The 12161-nt window shown below is 36.1% G+C and overlaps 2 protein-coding genes across 3 annotated transcripts in view; both read left to right on the forward strand.

The window, feature by feature from the left end:
- The window catches only part of LOC144981017 (dnaJ homolog subfamily C member 3-like), a 516589-nt gene that overhangs the window by 340474 nt on the left and 163954 nt on the right, over positions 1 to 12161 (forward strand). The window lies entirely within an intron of this gene.
- LOC144981018 (filamin-A-like) overlaps positions 1 to 12161 on the forward strand; it is a 195251-nt gene that overhangs the window by 5172 nt on the left and 177918 nt on the right. The window contains exon 2 of the mRNA XM_078929085.1: positions 9856 to 10304. Within this exon, the coding sequence (XP_078785211.1) occupies positions 9980 to 10304 (325 nt within the window). The 5' untranslated portion in view covers positions 9856 to 9979. The remainder of the gene's footprint in view (positions 1 to 9855; positions 10305 to 12161) is intronic.

Genomic DNA, 12161 nt, shown 5'->3' on the forward strand with positions numbered 1-12161 from the left:
TATATATGTTGTATTGAATTTATAATGCAAGCATTTGAGTGTATTCCTCTTAGTAGGGACCTGTGGTCGTGTCTGGATGAGACTTTTAGGTAATCTCAAATTAAGTACATTGATGTATGCACGTTCTTGGATTCTACACCAATTCCTATTTGGATCAATTCCGCTCAATTCCGCTTTGTCTTACCTTTTCTTGGGTGCCTTAATTGTAATTCTAGAACTTTTTACTGTCACATATTCTCCCTTTTGACTGGCGCTGATAGTGCAACTGATCTTCTGATTTCAGTTGATGGCACCTTGATTTCTAGCCTAAATGAATGCTGATTGTCCAAAAAGATCATCCATCTTCGCTATTTTACGCCCGGTATTAATAAAGATCTACCAATACATTCTGCTTCTGTTATGCCACCTTATGATCCAGCAACCTATTCATTGTTGGTCTTCCGGAGGACTCGTCACACACACTTTGAACCGGAATAGAGGAAGGTGTGACGTTACGACCTACTCTGCTTCCAATTGTTCTGTCCTTGATATAAATAATATAATTAGAGTTCAAGACAGGCAATGGCATTATTTGGCACACTTTAAAAGCTACTCTCTTTACCTTTTGAAGGGACCTTCCAATGCTAATCTGTATATCGTCAGATGGGGCTTTGTTATCAACATCTCAAGATATATAGATGATAATATTGGGCTTTGTGGTCTTGTGGTTTGACACTCCCCTTCCGTATTGTCATGGGTTGGAGTATAGCCATCGTTAACTTATAGCCTGTCACTGACCAAAAGATGACGTCAAAAGACAAGTCTTTGGCCACAAAGGAAAACAAATCGTGAGTTGTATTCAATAGTTCAACCAGTGGAAAAACTTGTTTCCTAACTAACGTCAACTCAGTAGACGCTGCATAAATCTAAAAAATGACGTCAAACTATAAGTCCTAGTGGGTTCCAATGTCAGGCTATAAGTTAACGATGGCTACGGTTGAAGTCTAAGCCAGATCGTCTAGGTTGGAGTCCCACTGTGGGGTGGCGCAGTTGAGTCCTTGTAAAAGGCTCTTTTCATTTTCCTCATCATATTTGGGTGTAAATGAGTAAACCTGCCCGTCCGGTGATAGCCATGTCTGCCTAATAAGCGGCATGTATCAGAATAAAATTAATGTCTATGTTGTTACACTGGTAATTGGCCTGGTGGGACAGCGTGGTTAAGCTGTGCGGGCTTTGCTTCGTACCCGAAAGGTACCGAGTTCGATCACCCCTCGCTGCGCTGTGTGGCCCTGAGCAAGTCACCTAGCCCTAGATCAATTTACGGCACTGCACTTCGTTGACGCATGGGTTATTCCAGTCTTCCCTTTGAATAAACCTTAGAGACAAATTTCCCCTATGAGATTAATAAAGGGAATTTTTAAAAAAGAACTTTAAGTACATTTAGTGTATATTTCGTGGTAGTGAGGAGGCCTGTTGTGTTGGGTATCAATATTTTATTTTTATTTTTTATTTATGTATTTTTTTTTAAATGAGAAAAACTGATTGGAAATGTAAAAGTGATGGTGATAGTGGTAGTGATAATGGTAATGGTGGTGGTGGTAACAGTGATGATTAGGGTGTAGTGATGATGGTAATATTATTATTGTTATTATTATTGATATTCTTCTTCTTCTTCTTCTTCTTCTTCTTCTTCTTCTTCTTCTTCTTCTTCTTCTTCTTCTTCTTCTTCTTCTTCTTCTTCTTCTTCTTCTTCTTCTTCTTCTTCTTCCTCCTCCTCCTCTTCTCTTCTTCTTCTTCTTCTTCTTCTTCTTCTTCTTCTTCTTCTTCTTCTTCTTCTTCTTCTTCTTCTTCTTCTTCTTCTTCTTCTTCTTCTTCTTTCTTCTTCTTCTTCTTTCTTCTTCTTCTTCTTCTTCTTACTATTACTATTTTATTATTATTATTATTATTATTATTATTATTATTATTATTATTATTATTATTATTATTATTATTATTATTATTATTATTATTATTGTACGGATTGATGGTATTACGATTGTTGTATTTTTGTGTGGTGTATCAGTTTATTTTTTGGTTCCCTTTACCTTTTTTTTTCTTTTTTTTTCTTTTTTTTTTCTCCCCCACTTTCATGTATGTTGGCATCAAATTGTTGAATGATTGGCGAAAGCCTAAGATTGAATAAACTTTCGTTACATAAAAGCCGCACATTAGCTTTTGTAATATATTGACGTGTTATGATTCTTCGCATGTATGCAATAGAATGATAATGTATTCTCCGGCCTTTATGTGTAGGTATGGTACAAAGAAATATGTTATGATGCTACACTATTCCTCATTACTTGCGTACAATTTTAGATGGTTTTAGTGTATCGTAATGCGTCTTTTCATCACGAACTTACCTATTTATAAATTAAACACTTAACATAGATGCTTTCATTAAACATTCTTTGTGATGCACTATTTTTACCTTGGTATTTCATCCCTGAATAATTGTATTGAATGCGTCCATTGATCAGTTCTAGAAGTAACGCAACAGACAACACAGAAAACATCGAATTTACCTCATCAATCACTATTATAATCTTACTTTCTTTTCAAAGAGTTTTCATTTTACACCCTTATTCCTTCTTTTCACTGAGGTGTCTTCACTTGTGAATTTAATTGCTTGGCTTACATCGAAAACGTCGTTTCGGCGTTACGCTTCGGCTTTCAACAAATACTTTTACGGTCCAATAAAAATGCATTGAAAAAGATGTAAAAATGTCTCCCGATAATTCGATGTTCAATTGGCCGTCGTCAAACACTCGCTTTTTTTCTGTACTTACCAGGTAGTCAATTAAAGCGACAAGCAATACGTGATTATACAAGAAAAAGAAAAAAATCGGCTTATGGAAAAATGAACTTAGCCGAAGTCAAAGTTCATTCACTTGGGGTCTACTGAGAGTTATGGAATTTCATCATTTGCGAATTTCTTTATCTGCGTTTAAAGAATGAAAGAATGGAAAGTAAGTCATGGAATCAAACAAAGCTTGAATAAAGAAGGCTTACATAGGATTAAAAATATATTATTATAAAAGAAAGCAGAGACCGTTACATCTGCAAACGTAAAGGTCGGTTCGAAAAAATATCAAAATTTTAATATTTTTTTACGGCCTGGATAAAAGAAGAAAGGAGTTTCAAACACTAAATGTTCGTTAAAAGTGGACAAAGATCGTCAAAATTAAAACGTCGGTTTTTGACAGGTGTTATGTATGGCTGTAATAATTGTGACTCACCGGCTCAAAGTGGTGTTATGTCGGGTTGACCAAGATGGTTTTCATTGGATTATGAGTAAAGACTGTACAACACGGATTTCGTTTACCTCCTTTGTGAAAAACAAAACAAAAACAAGGAAAAGAAAGCAAACAAACAGCACGAACAAACAAACAAAAAAATGAACAAACCCCCCCCCAAAAAAAAAAAAAACACAAACAAACAAACAAACAAGAAAAAAAAAAACAAACAAACCCCAAAGACCCCCTCCCCCCAAAAAAACAACTCAACAAAAACAAAACAAAAACAAACAAAAAACAAACAAAACACAAAAAAAAACAAAAAAAAAAAAAAACAAACAAACAAACCAAAACAAACAAACAAAAAACAAATACAAGACAATGTCAAAAGTTGCCTGTCCTTGGTATTGACAGACGAATGTTGGTTCTGGAGGTTTTCTTGTAATATTCTTCCAAGGTGTAAATTATGTAAAATAAAGTTGAGGAGAGTATGAAGTCCTGTATGACACCCACAGTTGTTTTTTTTTCCTTTTTAAAAGTCCTTGTTGGTTGTCATATTATTCTAGGACTCACTATTAGTTTCCATAGTTTGACCTGGTCATTCGTCGAAGACAAGCTTTTTAGTGCGTTCCAAGGTTTCATGCCCACACCCTTTAAAATGCTTTTTCCGATGTCTATAAAGCTGTGGAATAACTTTATTTTGGTAATACATGTATAGTCATTTCTCTGTAAGAATTCGACAGTTTATCATCGAGGTACCAGGTTTGAGAATATTTGCCAAGATGAGGGTCGTTTAAATTGATCGATATTTGAAGAGACAAGTTGTCTGACCAAATTTTCAAATATCAATTTCTCCAGAGTACGACGGTTAACTGGTTAAAACAAGGGTCTGATAAAAATAAAAAGATAACCAACTGATAATGACGCAGCACGATTATAAGCCGATAGAGGGGTAATATACAACGTAATATCTGACTCATGATCGACCGTAAGTGGAACTACTTGTGACCTTGGATAAGAATGTTGAAATGTAGATGGAACAAAATTGACGCACTCAGCTCTTTGATATTGTTTTTTAGACAGCCGTTTGAATGATTAACTCTCACTTAATTAAATTATAAAAGTCCCGACTATACTCATTTAAAATTACTCATAGTTTTGTATATTGGTACGTTATATTTTATTATAAAGAGAAGACCTACCCATACCAAGCATCCGACGTCCTCTGCCGTTTTTTTTTCGAGCATGGCTTGGGTAGGTCAAGCGGCTCTTCTATTTATTCTTAGTGTTTTGTCCGTGCCCGACGTATTTATCCGGAAGACGGCAGAGGACGGCAGTGCCGGGTCAGTCTCCGGTGTGGATTAGCTCTTAGTCTTTAAAATCAGGGAAATACTTTTTGGACACCCTGTATTTCAATCAGACTATAAAGGTTAAAGGTTACACAAAGTTGTGTGTATTGTTATGTTTAATCTGGCGAGCGAATGTTGTATTTTGTATAAACGCATAGCATTATTAAACTAAAACTAAAATTTCATATTATTGACTGTAAATAAAATCTGTAGTGCCTAGACCACGCCGTCATAAATTCGTTTTGACCCGATGGGTCACATTTTTATATTGCTTGGCATGTCGGGGCGATATAATTGCCAAGCTGTTCACAACGAGGGTGCTGTAACTATGATTATTCAAATTTTGGTATTTTTTTATAATGGATGATATGCTGGTGCAGTTAAATGCTTATCATGCCATGCGGGTAGCTCCATAAAGTGAATGCATTATCTACCAAATTAACTCTCTCCTTACCGAAAATTTTCAGGATTTTCCCAAAATGCTTACCCAGCAGAAAAATTGATTCTTTAACCCTCTCCTTACCAGCCATTTTCAAAACTTTTCCCCAAACTTCACACCCACCCAACACAAAAATAGACATATCTTGCTCAAACAGAAAAGCAATAAGAACATTCTATACATAATACGGTTGTTTGACAATATGGACTCTATTACAGAATGTCAGGTTTTTATAGTTATAGCAAATAGAAATGAAATTTGAATGAGAAAAGTGACGCTTGCATACCGTCAAAAACACATCCACATACGTAATCTTTTGATCCGATAGTTCATCAAGCTTGCATCGTAACAAATGTGACGATTTTCCAAAAGGAGAGGGTTATACTTTAAAAAAGCGCTCTATAAAACGACATCATTATGTTCTTATTAATCACACAAAGATCATTCTTCGAAGTTTGTGATGCACAAAATAAATCTAATAAGAAAAAAATGTTTATATTGTGTCGTAACAAATGTAACGATTTTACTCTAGGTGGTAAGGAGAGGGTTATGTCCCTTGATTGGTGGAGACCAATGGCCGTTCCACACGGGACTGGCGTATCTCAGCGTTGTGGCTTCTTGAATTGTTTGATTTTTTCGGATTCGTTCACTCACAGAAATCAAAAAAATAGTGTTTACATTTATGCTGTCCTCTTAACTCACTCAATCCTATCTTCTAGATTGTTTCTTCTTATCAAAATGGGAAAAATATATTTAAAATGAGCAAGTACATATATAATTTTATTCAATTATCATTCACATGTAAATATTTAAAATTTAGCTTTGATACTACGTCTATAATTTGTCTCAGATAAATGTAATAAATTAAATAGGCATTGGGGTAAAGTAACCCGGGTAAACAACGGGTATAGTCGGTGTTAGGGTTGCGTGAGTTAATGAATTGTTAGATTTTTTCAGATTCGTTCACTCACAGAAATCATCGAATCCCAAAAGTAGTGTTTACATTTATGCTGTCCTCTTAACGTTGTCCTCAATGTCCACCCTGGTTTTTGATAAGTTGAGGGCCATTTTCATGGATTGATATTTGAATGACGAATTTTATGGCTCAAATTTGAAACACGTATTTTTCGGGAGTATGGCACTGCACTGATAGTGTGCGGCTATGTGGTCTTGTGGTATGACACTCGGTTTCGGATCGGAAGGTCCTGGGTTCGAGCCTCGCTCAGCGCATAGTTGAGTCCTTGGAAAAGGATCATTACTCTCATTCTCTCACCGTACTCAGGAGTAAAATGAGTACCTGGCCGTGAACAGCGTTGTCTCTGTCGGGAAAAAAATTGTCATGTTTTGTTCTACATGTTACCTGTTGCTGTTGGTCAGGGACCCCTTGTAAAGCGCTTTGAGCACGTTTAGTGGATATTGCGCTGTATAAAAAAGCTCAATTAATACAGACTTAATCTCACTGTTGAAGTAATAGCAGAGAGATTGTATAGCTAACGTTAGCTTATAAACTCTCTGGTAATGGCCAGAGTTATCACGGCCCGACTGTTTTCTTGTATTCTTATCTTGTATCATTCAAATCGATACAACATATTGCGATGCAAGGTTGAAAGATAAAGAGATTTTTAGAACAACATAACGCGATGCAAAGTTACAAGATAAAGAGAGCTTTAGAAATAAAATTAATGAAATAAGATACACTGGTGACGTCATCTCCCCCCCCCCCCAACCCTCTAAAACACAAACACACAGACACACACGCACACACACGCATACACACACACACACACACGCGCGCACACAAATATACACGTGACACGCATACCGTCAAAAACACATCCACATGCGTAATCTTTTGATCCGATAGTTCATCAAGCGTGACATAATGATATTTATCAAAATTACACCCATCATACTACATACATATGTATGTCATGATTTGAACTGATTACCTACTTCTCTAGTGATTCAAATTCTTTTCAATGATGAAATCTATTGATGGTATGCGTTTATAAAAAATAACCACCAAAATTTAAGGGGCGGTTTGGGTCTAATTATTAGGAAAATCCTTCGAAAAATTGATTTTGAGATTTTGGTGGAAAATGATATTTTATTATCTTAGAAATAATATAATTGAAGTCCAAATTCTAAAAGTAGACTAAAAAGGCACGAAAAACAGTCGAAAATGGTACAGGTAGTAAGAAAGGTGTCATTTTTCTAAGGGTATGGGAAACTGTGTCAAACGTTTCTCAGAATCTATTTAATGTTGTCTGAAAATTTCCACAGTTATCACAGAGATAATATATTTGTCACATCTTAGATATTTTTTTTTGATAAACCCGAAAAAAGTAGAGAAACTGATAGACAATCACAACATTTTCTCTCTGTTTTTTTCTTTTTGACAGGAACACATTTTCAATAATCCGAAAATTGAAAATTTATAAATGATAAACAGAAGAGAATTGCTCCCAGATAAAATATCATAAAATAGTTATGTCATACAGTTCCAGACATGGCCAATAAAAAATATAAAAGAACCCATGTCTCAATCAAAAAAGTAAGTAGTGGTAATGTCGTTTGGTCGCATCACATCTTCAATTTGCAGTTATTTAATCACTCATTGAAAGTCTGTATGGCCTTGTGGATCGTCTCACATCCTCCAGGTGGCGCTGTATTTGGGCATTGCGTGATAAGGTAGTCCATAATGTGCCTGCCGTCGTTGCAAAAAGGGCAGTTTGGTGAAGTATTGTATCCCCAACGATGTAACTTTGAGGCTCTTCTGCAAATCCTTGATCTAGCTCTGTTGATGGTCGACCGTAGTTCTATATTTTGAAGCCTGGAGTGGGTCTTTGTGGTATCTTTAACAATATATCCTCTTTTGTGATATTTCTGGTGCAAATCATCTCTGCATGCCATTTCAAGTTCAGAAACGTCACGTTCGAATGCCGTAAAAAGGTTACAAGGGGCTTAAGTACGTCTTGAGGGAAACAAAGAGTGATCCACAACTGATCTCACCACTTTGACACATGCCTTACTCCTGAAGTCTCATATCCACAAAAAAAAAGGAAAAATCAGTATATGGGTCGATCCCAGATTGCCGTTTTATGGGTTCAAAACGTGCGTAATAATACTCTGGCCAAACTAAGGGTCATCTTGATAATACGCTCCTCCCAAATAGTTTTTCATGCGAAATTTCATCCCCTTTGTTCAGTTATTGTTTTGGGCATACACCCATCCTCATAAATACACATTAACACCACAAAGATATATCTTAATTAAAGAAATATTGGCAATTCACCTCTTGTTTCATCCCGGTCTGTTCTAAGAATGGTTCTGGCTCCATATAATATACCAGGGTACCAAGACATTGCCATTGACTAAACTCTCTAATTTTTGAAACCTCAGTCAATTCAGTTGAAAAAGAAACCTCCCATCTGTTTAACCCTCTCCTTACCAGCCATTTTTAGAATTTCCCCGGAAAATGCACACGCACCGGACACAAAAATAGACTTTTCTTAATCAATCAAAAAAGTAACAAGTGCATTCTATATAGAATGTTGTTCAGCAAAATGAGCTCTACAGCACAGCGTATTGTATTTATATTTCTGTAATCAAAGCATTTCTTTAATTTTTGTGATGTACAAGAACAATCAGAAAGAGAAAATTGTTGGTTGCGTGTAACGAATGTGACGATTTTCCTATGTTGGTAAGGAGAGGGTTAACGTATGGGAATTGATTGTTATACTGTCCTATTCAGGCAACCGTCATTCATTTTCATGTGTCCAAAAATGTTTTTCTTCAAATAAGGATTGATGACACAATTCCGCCCTTGACCGAACTTGAGATTTATTATACGTTTCTTAGGTTTCAGACTTTGACACGCTGAGAATCTTTTTAATAGATTCATATTTTGAATGTCGTCCTTTTGTAGTCTTGTGGTATAGGACTCACCTTAGAACTGGTGGGTCCCCAAGCTCTTACCCCGCTCTGGGCAGCGCTAAGTTTAGCCCTTGGAAAGGACTTAAATTCGCTCACCGCACACAAGTGTAAAATGAATAACTTGTCGGTAACATCGTTACATATGTCGAAAAAAAAATCAAAAGAGCGTCTCATCTACCGTCCTACATGCGGTATGTTGCTGTTGGCTGCATGGCCCTTATAACCCACTTATTCTTACTGATTTGTAGTCGTTGGGCAATAAAATAATGTATGTAGATCTATTCTAAATGTACTTTTAGCAACAAATATACAACCGTTTCACTTCAATGCACAAACGACATTGCTGGATGACCGATTTTATACATATCTTATCATACAGTTAGATAAGACACAGTAAGAAGTCACGGAACAATGACATCAATTTAAAGATGGCCAAACCAAAATGGCACTCACAAGGACAATAACAATAAAAATGCATATGGATAAATATATAGTTAGATATGTGAATCAGCCTATATATATATATATCTATATATATATATATATATATATATATATATATATATATATATATATATATATATATATTTATAAATAGATAGATAAATGTTTAGATGGATAGATCAGAATGACCCTCAACTTGTTAAATGCTCTTAAAACTGGGATTTGTTTGAAGTCTCATGTTTGAGAGTTTTTGACAAGATGAGCTGGGGCTCATTTTATCGATCCATATTTGATGGACGAATTTTCTTGGCAAACATTTTAATGTGTTTGATTATTTCAGAGTAGAGTAAGACAGTGCGAGGGGAAAACCAGTGTTCTAATAGTATTAGGTGCCTTTACAAGGTCATGACATTTTTCTCTCTTTTTTCCCTCCCAGATATCCAGGATTAATCAGCCTATTTGAATGAATTAACAAAGAAGAGAAGGATTAAGTACAAAATTCATAACCTCAGGATTAAAGCTTGAATCACTGGAAATTCTATTTAAATCGCACGTCGATAATGTCATCAGAGGTCGTCGATTTTAAGGCCCGCTCCATGGAGGGCCGAGGCCTGTCCATGAAAGCCCAGGAGCGTTGGGTGGACATCCAGAAACACACCTTTCTGAACTGGGTCAACCTTCAACTTCAGGGTTCAGGCATGACAGTGACAGACCCCGAGGAGGATTTTGATGATGGGGTCCGACTGTGTGCTCTTGTGGAATCTCTACAAAATAGGAAGATCGGACGGATTATAAAAAAGCCTTTGAATCACCATCAGAATTTGGAGAATGTAACTTTGGCTTTGAATGCCATAGCTGAGGACAATGTCAGACTCGTGAACATTGGTGAGTCTTTGTTTGGTATTTATTTAAAAAAATTCTTTCTTATTAATTTTTTGCGACTCTCCGTCCTATTAACATTCCGTTATTGTGGTCTTTCGGTATGACACGACTTGCCTTCTGACCGGTGATTCCCTGGTTTGGGTCCCGTTTTGGGCTGCTCAAAGTTACGTCCTTGTAAAAGTTATTTTACTCACATTCTCTAAGCGCACTCGGGTAAAATATGAGTACCTTACCTGTAACAAATTTACCCTCTCTGCTGAAAAAATATGATAGCGCCTTATAGTCTCGTGTCTCGTCATACACCCAAAATGTTGCTCTTGGCTTTGCACCACCGTAAAGTGATTTGAACACATTTAGCGGATATTGCGCATTTTCTGCATAACATTTTGAGCCAAAAATCCAATTCGCACAGAACAAGGTGAAATACTAACCTATTAGAAGCCAAAGACCGTAAAAAAGATTGAACACAGATTGAATGTAACAGGTTAAAAAGAAAAGAACAAATTACTTATCACAGAACGTCTTGTTCTCAATACATTTCTTTAGCAGCTATCATGATATCAACAAACACATTTAAAACGGGAAATAATTCACGTGAAATCCAAATAGACGAGAGAAAGGTTTCTGCTCGTTCAGTGAAGATAAAAGATTAACTACGTCGAAAAGTACTTTAACTAGGAAATGTTTATAGATACAATGATGTGTGAATAAAAAGATTGTTGTATGTATCTATAATATAGTTAGGATTTTGAGGCCATAATGTGCGGCTATGTGGTCTAGTGGTATGACACTCGCTTTCGGATCGGAAGGTCCTGGGTTCGAGCCTCGCTCGGCGCATAGTTGAGTCCTTGGAAACGGCTCTTTACTCACATTCTCTCACCGTACTCAGGTGTAAAATGAGTACCTGGCCGTTAACAGCGTTGTCTCTGTCCCAAAAATTTGTAATCTCGCCTGACAGGCGTCATGTCACGTCCTACATGTTATATGTTGCTGTTGGCCAGGGACCCCTTGTAAAGCGCTTTGAGCACGTTTAGTGGATATTGCGCTATATAAAAGCTCAATTAAAAAAATGCGAAGAGTAATTCATAATTTGTAGTTTATTATGGTAACGTATATTTTATTCCATATGAAAAAATATTAATTTTTGTAATTTCAAGTATTCAGATCTGCCAAAACCCAGAAAAATAACTCCTGCTGTAGAACTACTCCGGTAAAAATATAATGTTTCGTTTCATGCCTTTTTCTCTCTCCTATTATGGCATTTTGATCAAGAGAAATAACCGCGTAAATGCGGTGATTATTTGGTTCATATTCATTGCATTCAATTTTGATTGATTTATAGTGATTGAAGGGTATTGATGAGTTGTAATCATTTCAAAATTCAGATACAAATGCCAAATCTTTAAAGTAATGTGATATATGCTGATTGAGGCTTAAAGCATAATAAATTAAATCATATTTATAATTTAAGTAGTAAGATATATGCTGATTGAGCATAAAGCATAAAACAGTTAATCATATTTTAATAATTGGTATTATGCGACGTGTTACGACATAAGCATGGTGAATCGACGCAAAAGATGGGCCATGTTTATCATTGTTGTAATGGACAATATTTTGCGTTATTTTTGGGATGTCCGTTACAACAAAGAGCCATGGGTGAAAGTTCGCCGGAAAAATCCGGCAGGCGGATTTTATTTCTGAAAAAGAGGTCTCGCCGATTTTTTTTTGCTGGCCGGAATTCGAAAATGAAAAAAAACCGGCAACTGATCACCACTGTAGTTTATATAATTAACCGACTTCGTTTTCTTATTGGTAGTGCAGGATTTTTTTTTCTGAGCACGCTGCTATGCAGGATAA

This window comes from Berghia stephanieae, chromosome 10 (assembly GCF_034508935.2).
Source record: "Berghia stephanieae isolate SIO BIC M18660-M18661 chromosome 10, UCSD_Bste_1.3, whole genome shotgun sequence".
Lineage (NCBI taxonomy): Eukaryota > Metazoa > Mollusca > Gastropoda > Nudibranchia > Aeolidiidae > Berghia > Berghia stephanieae.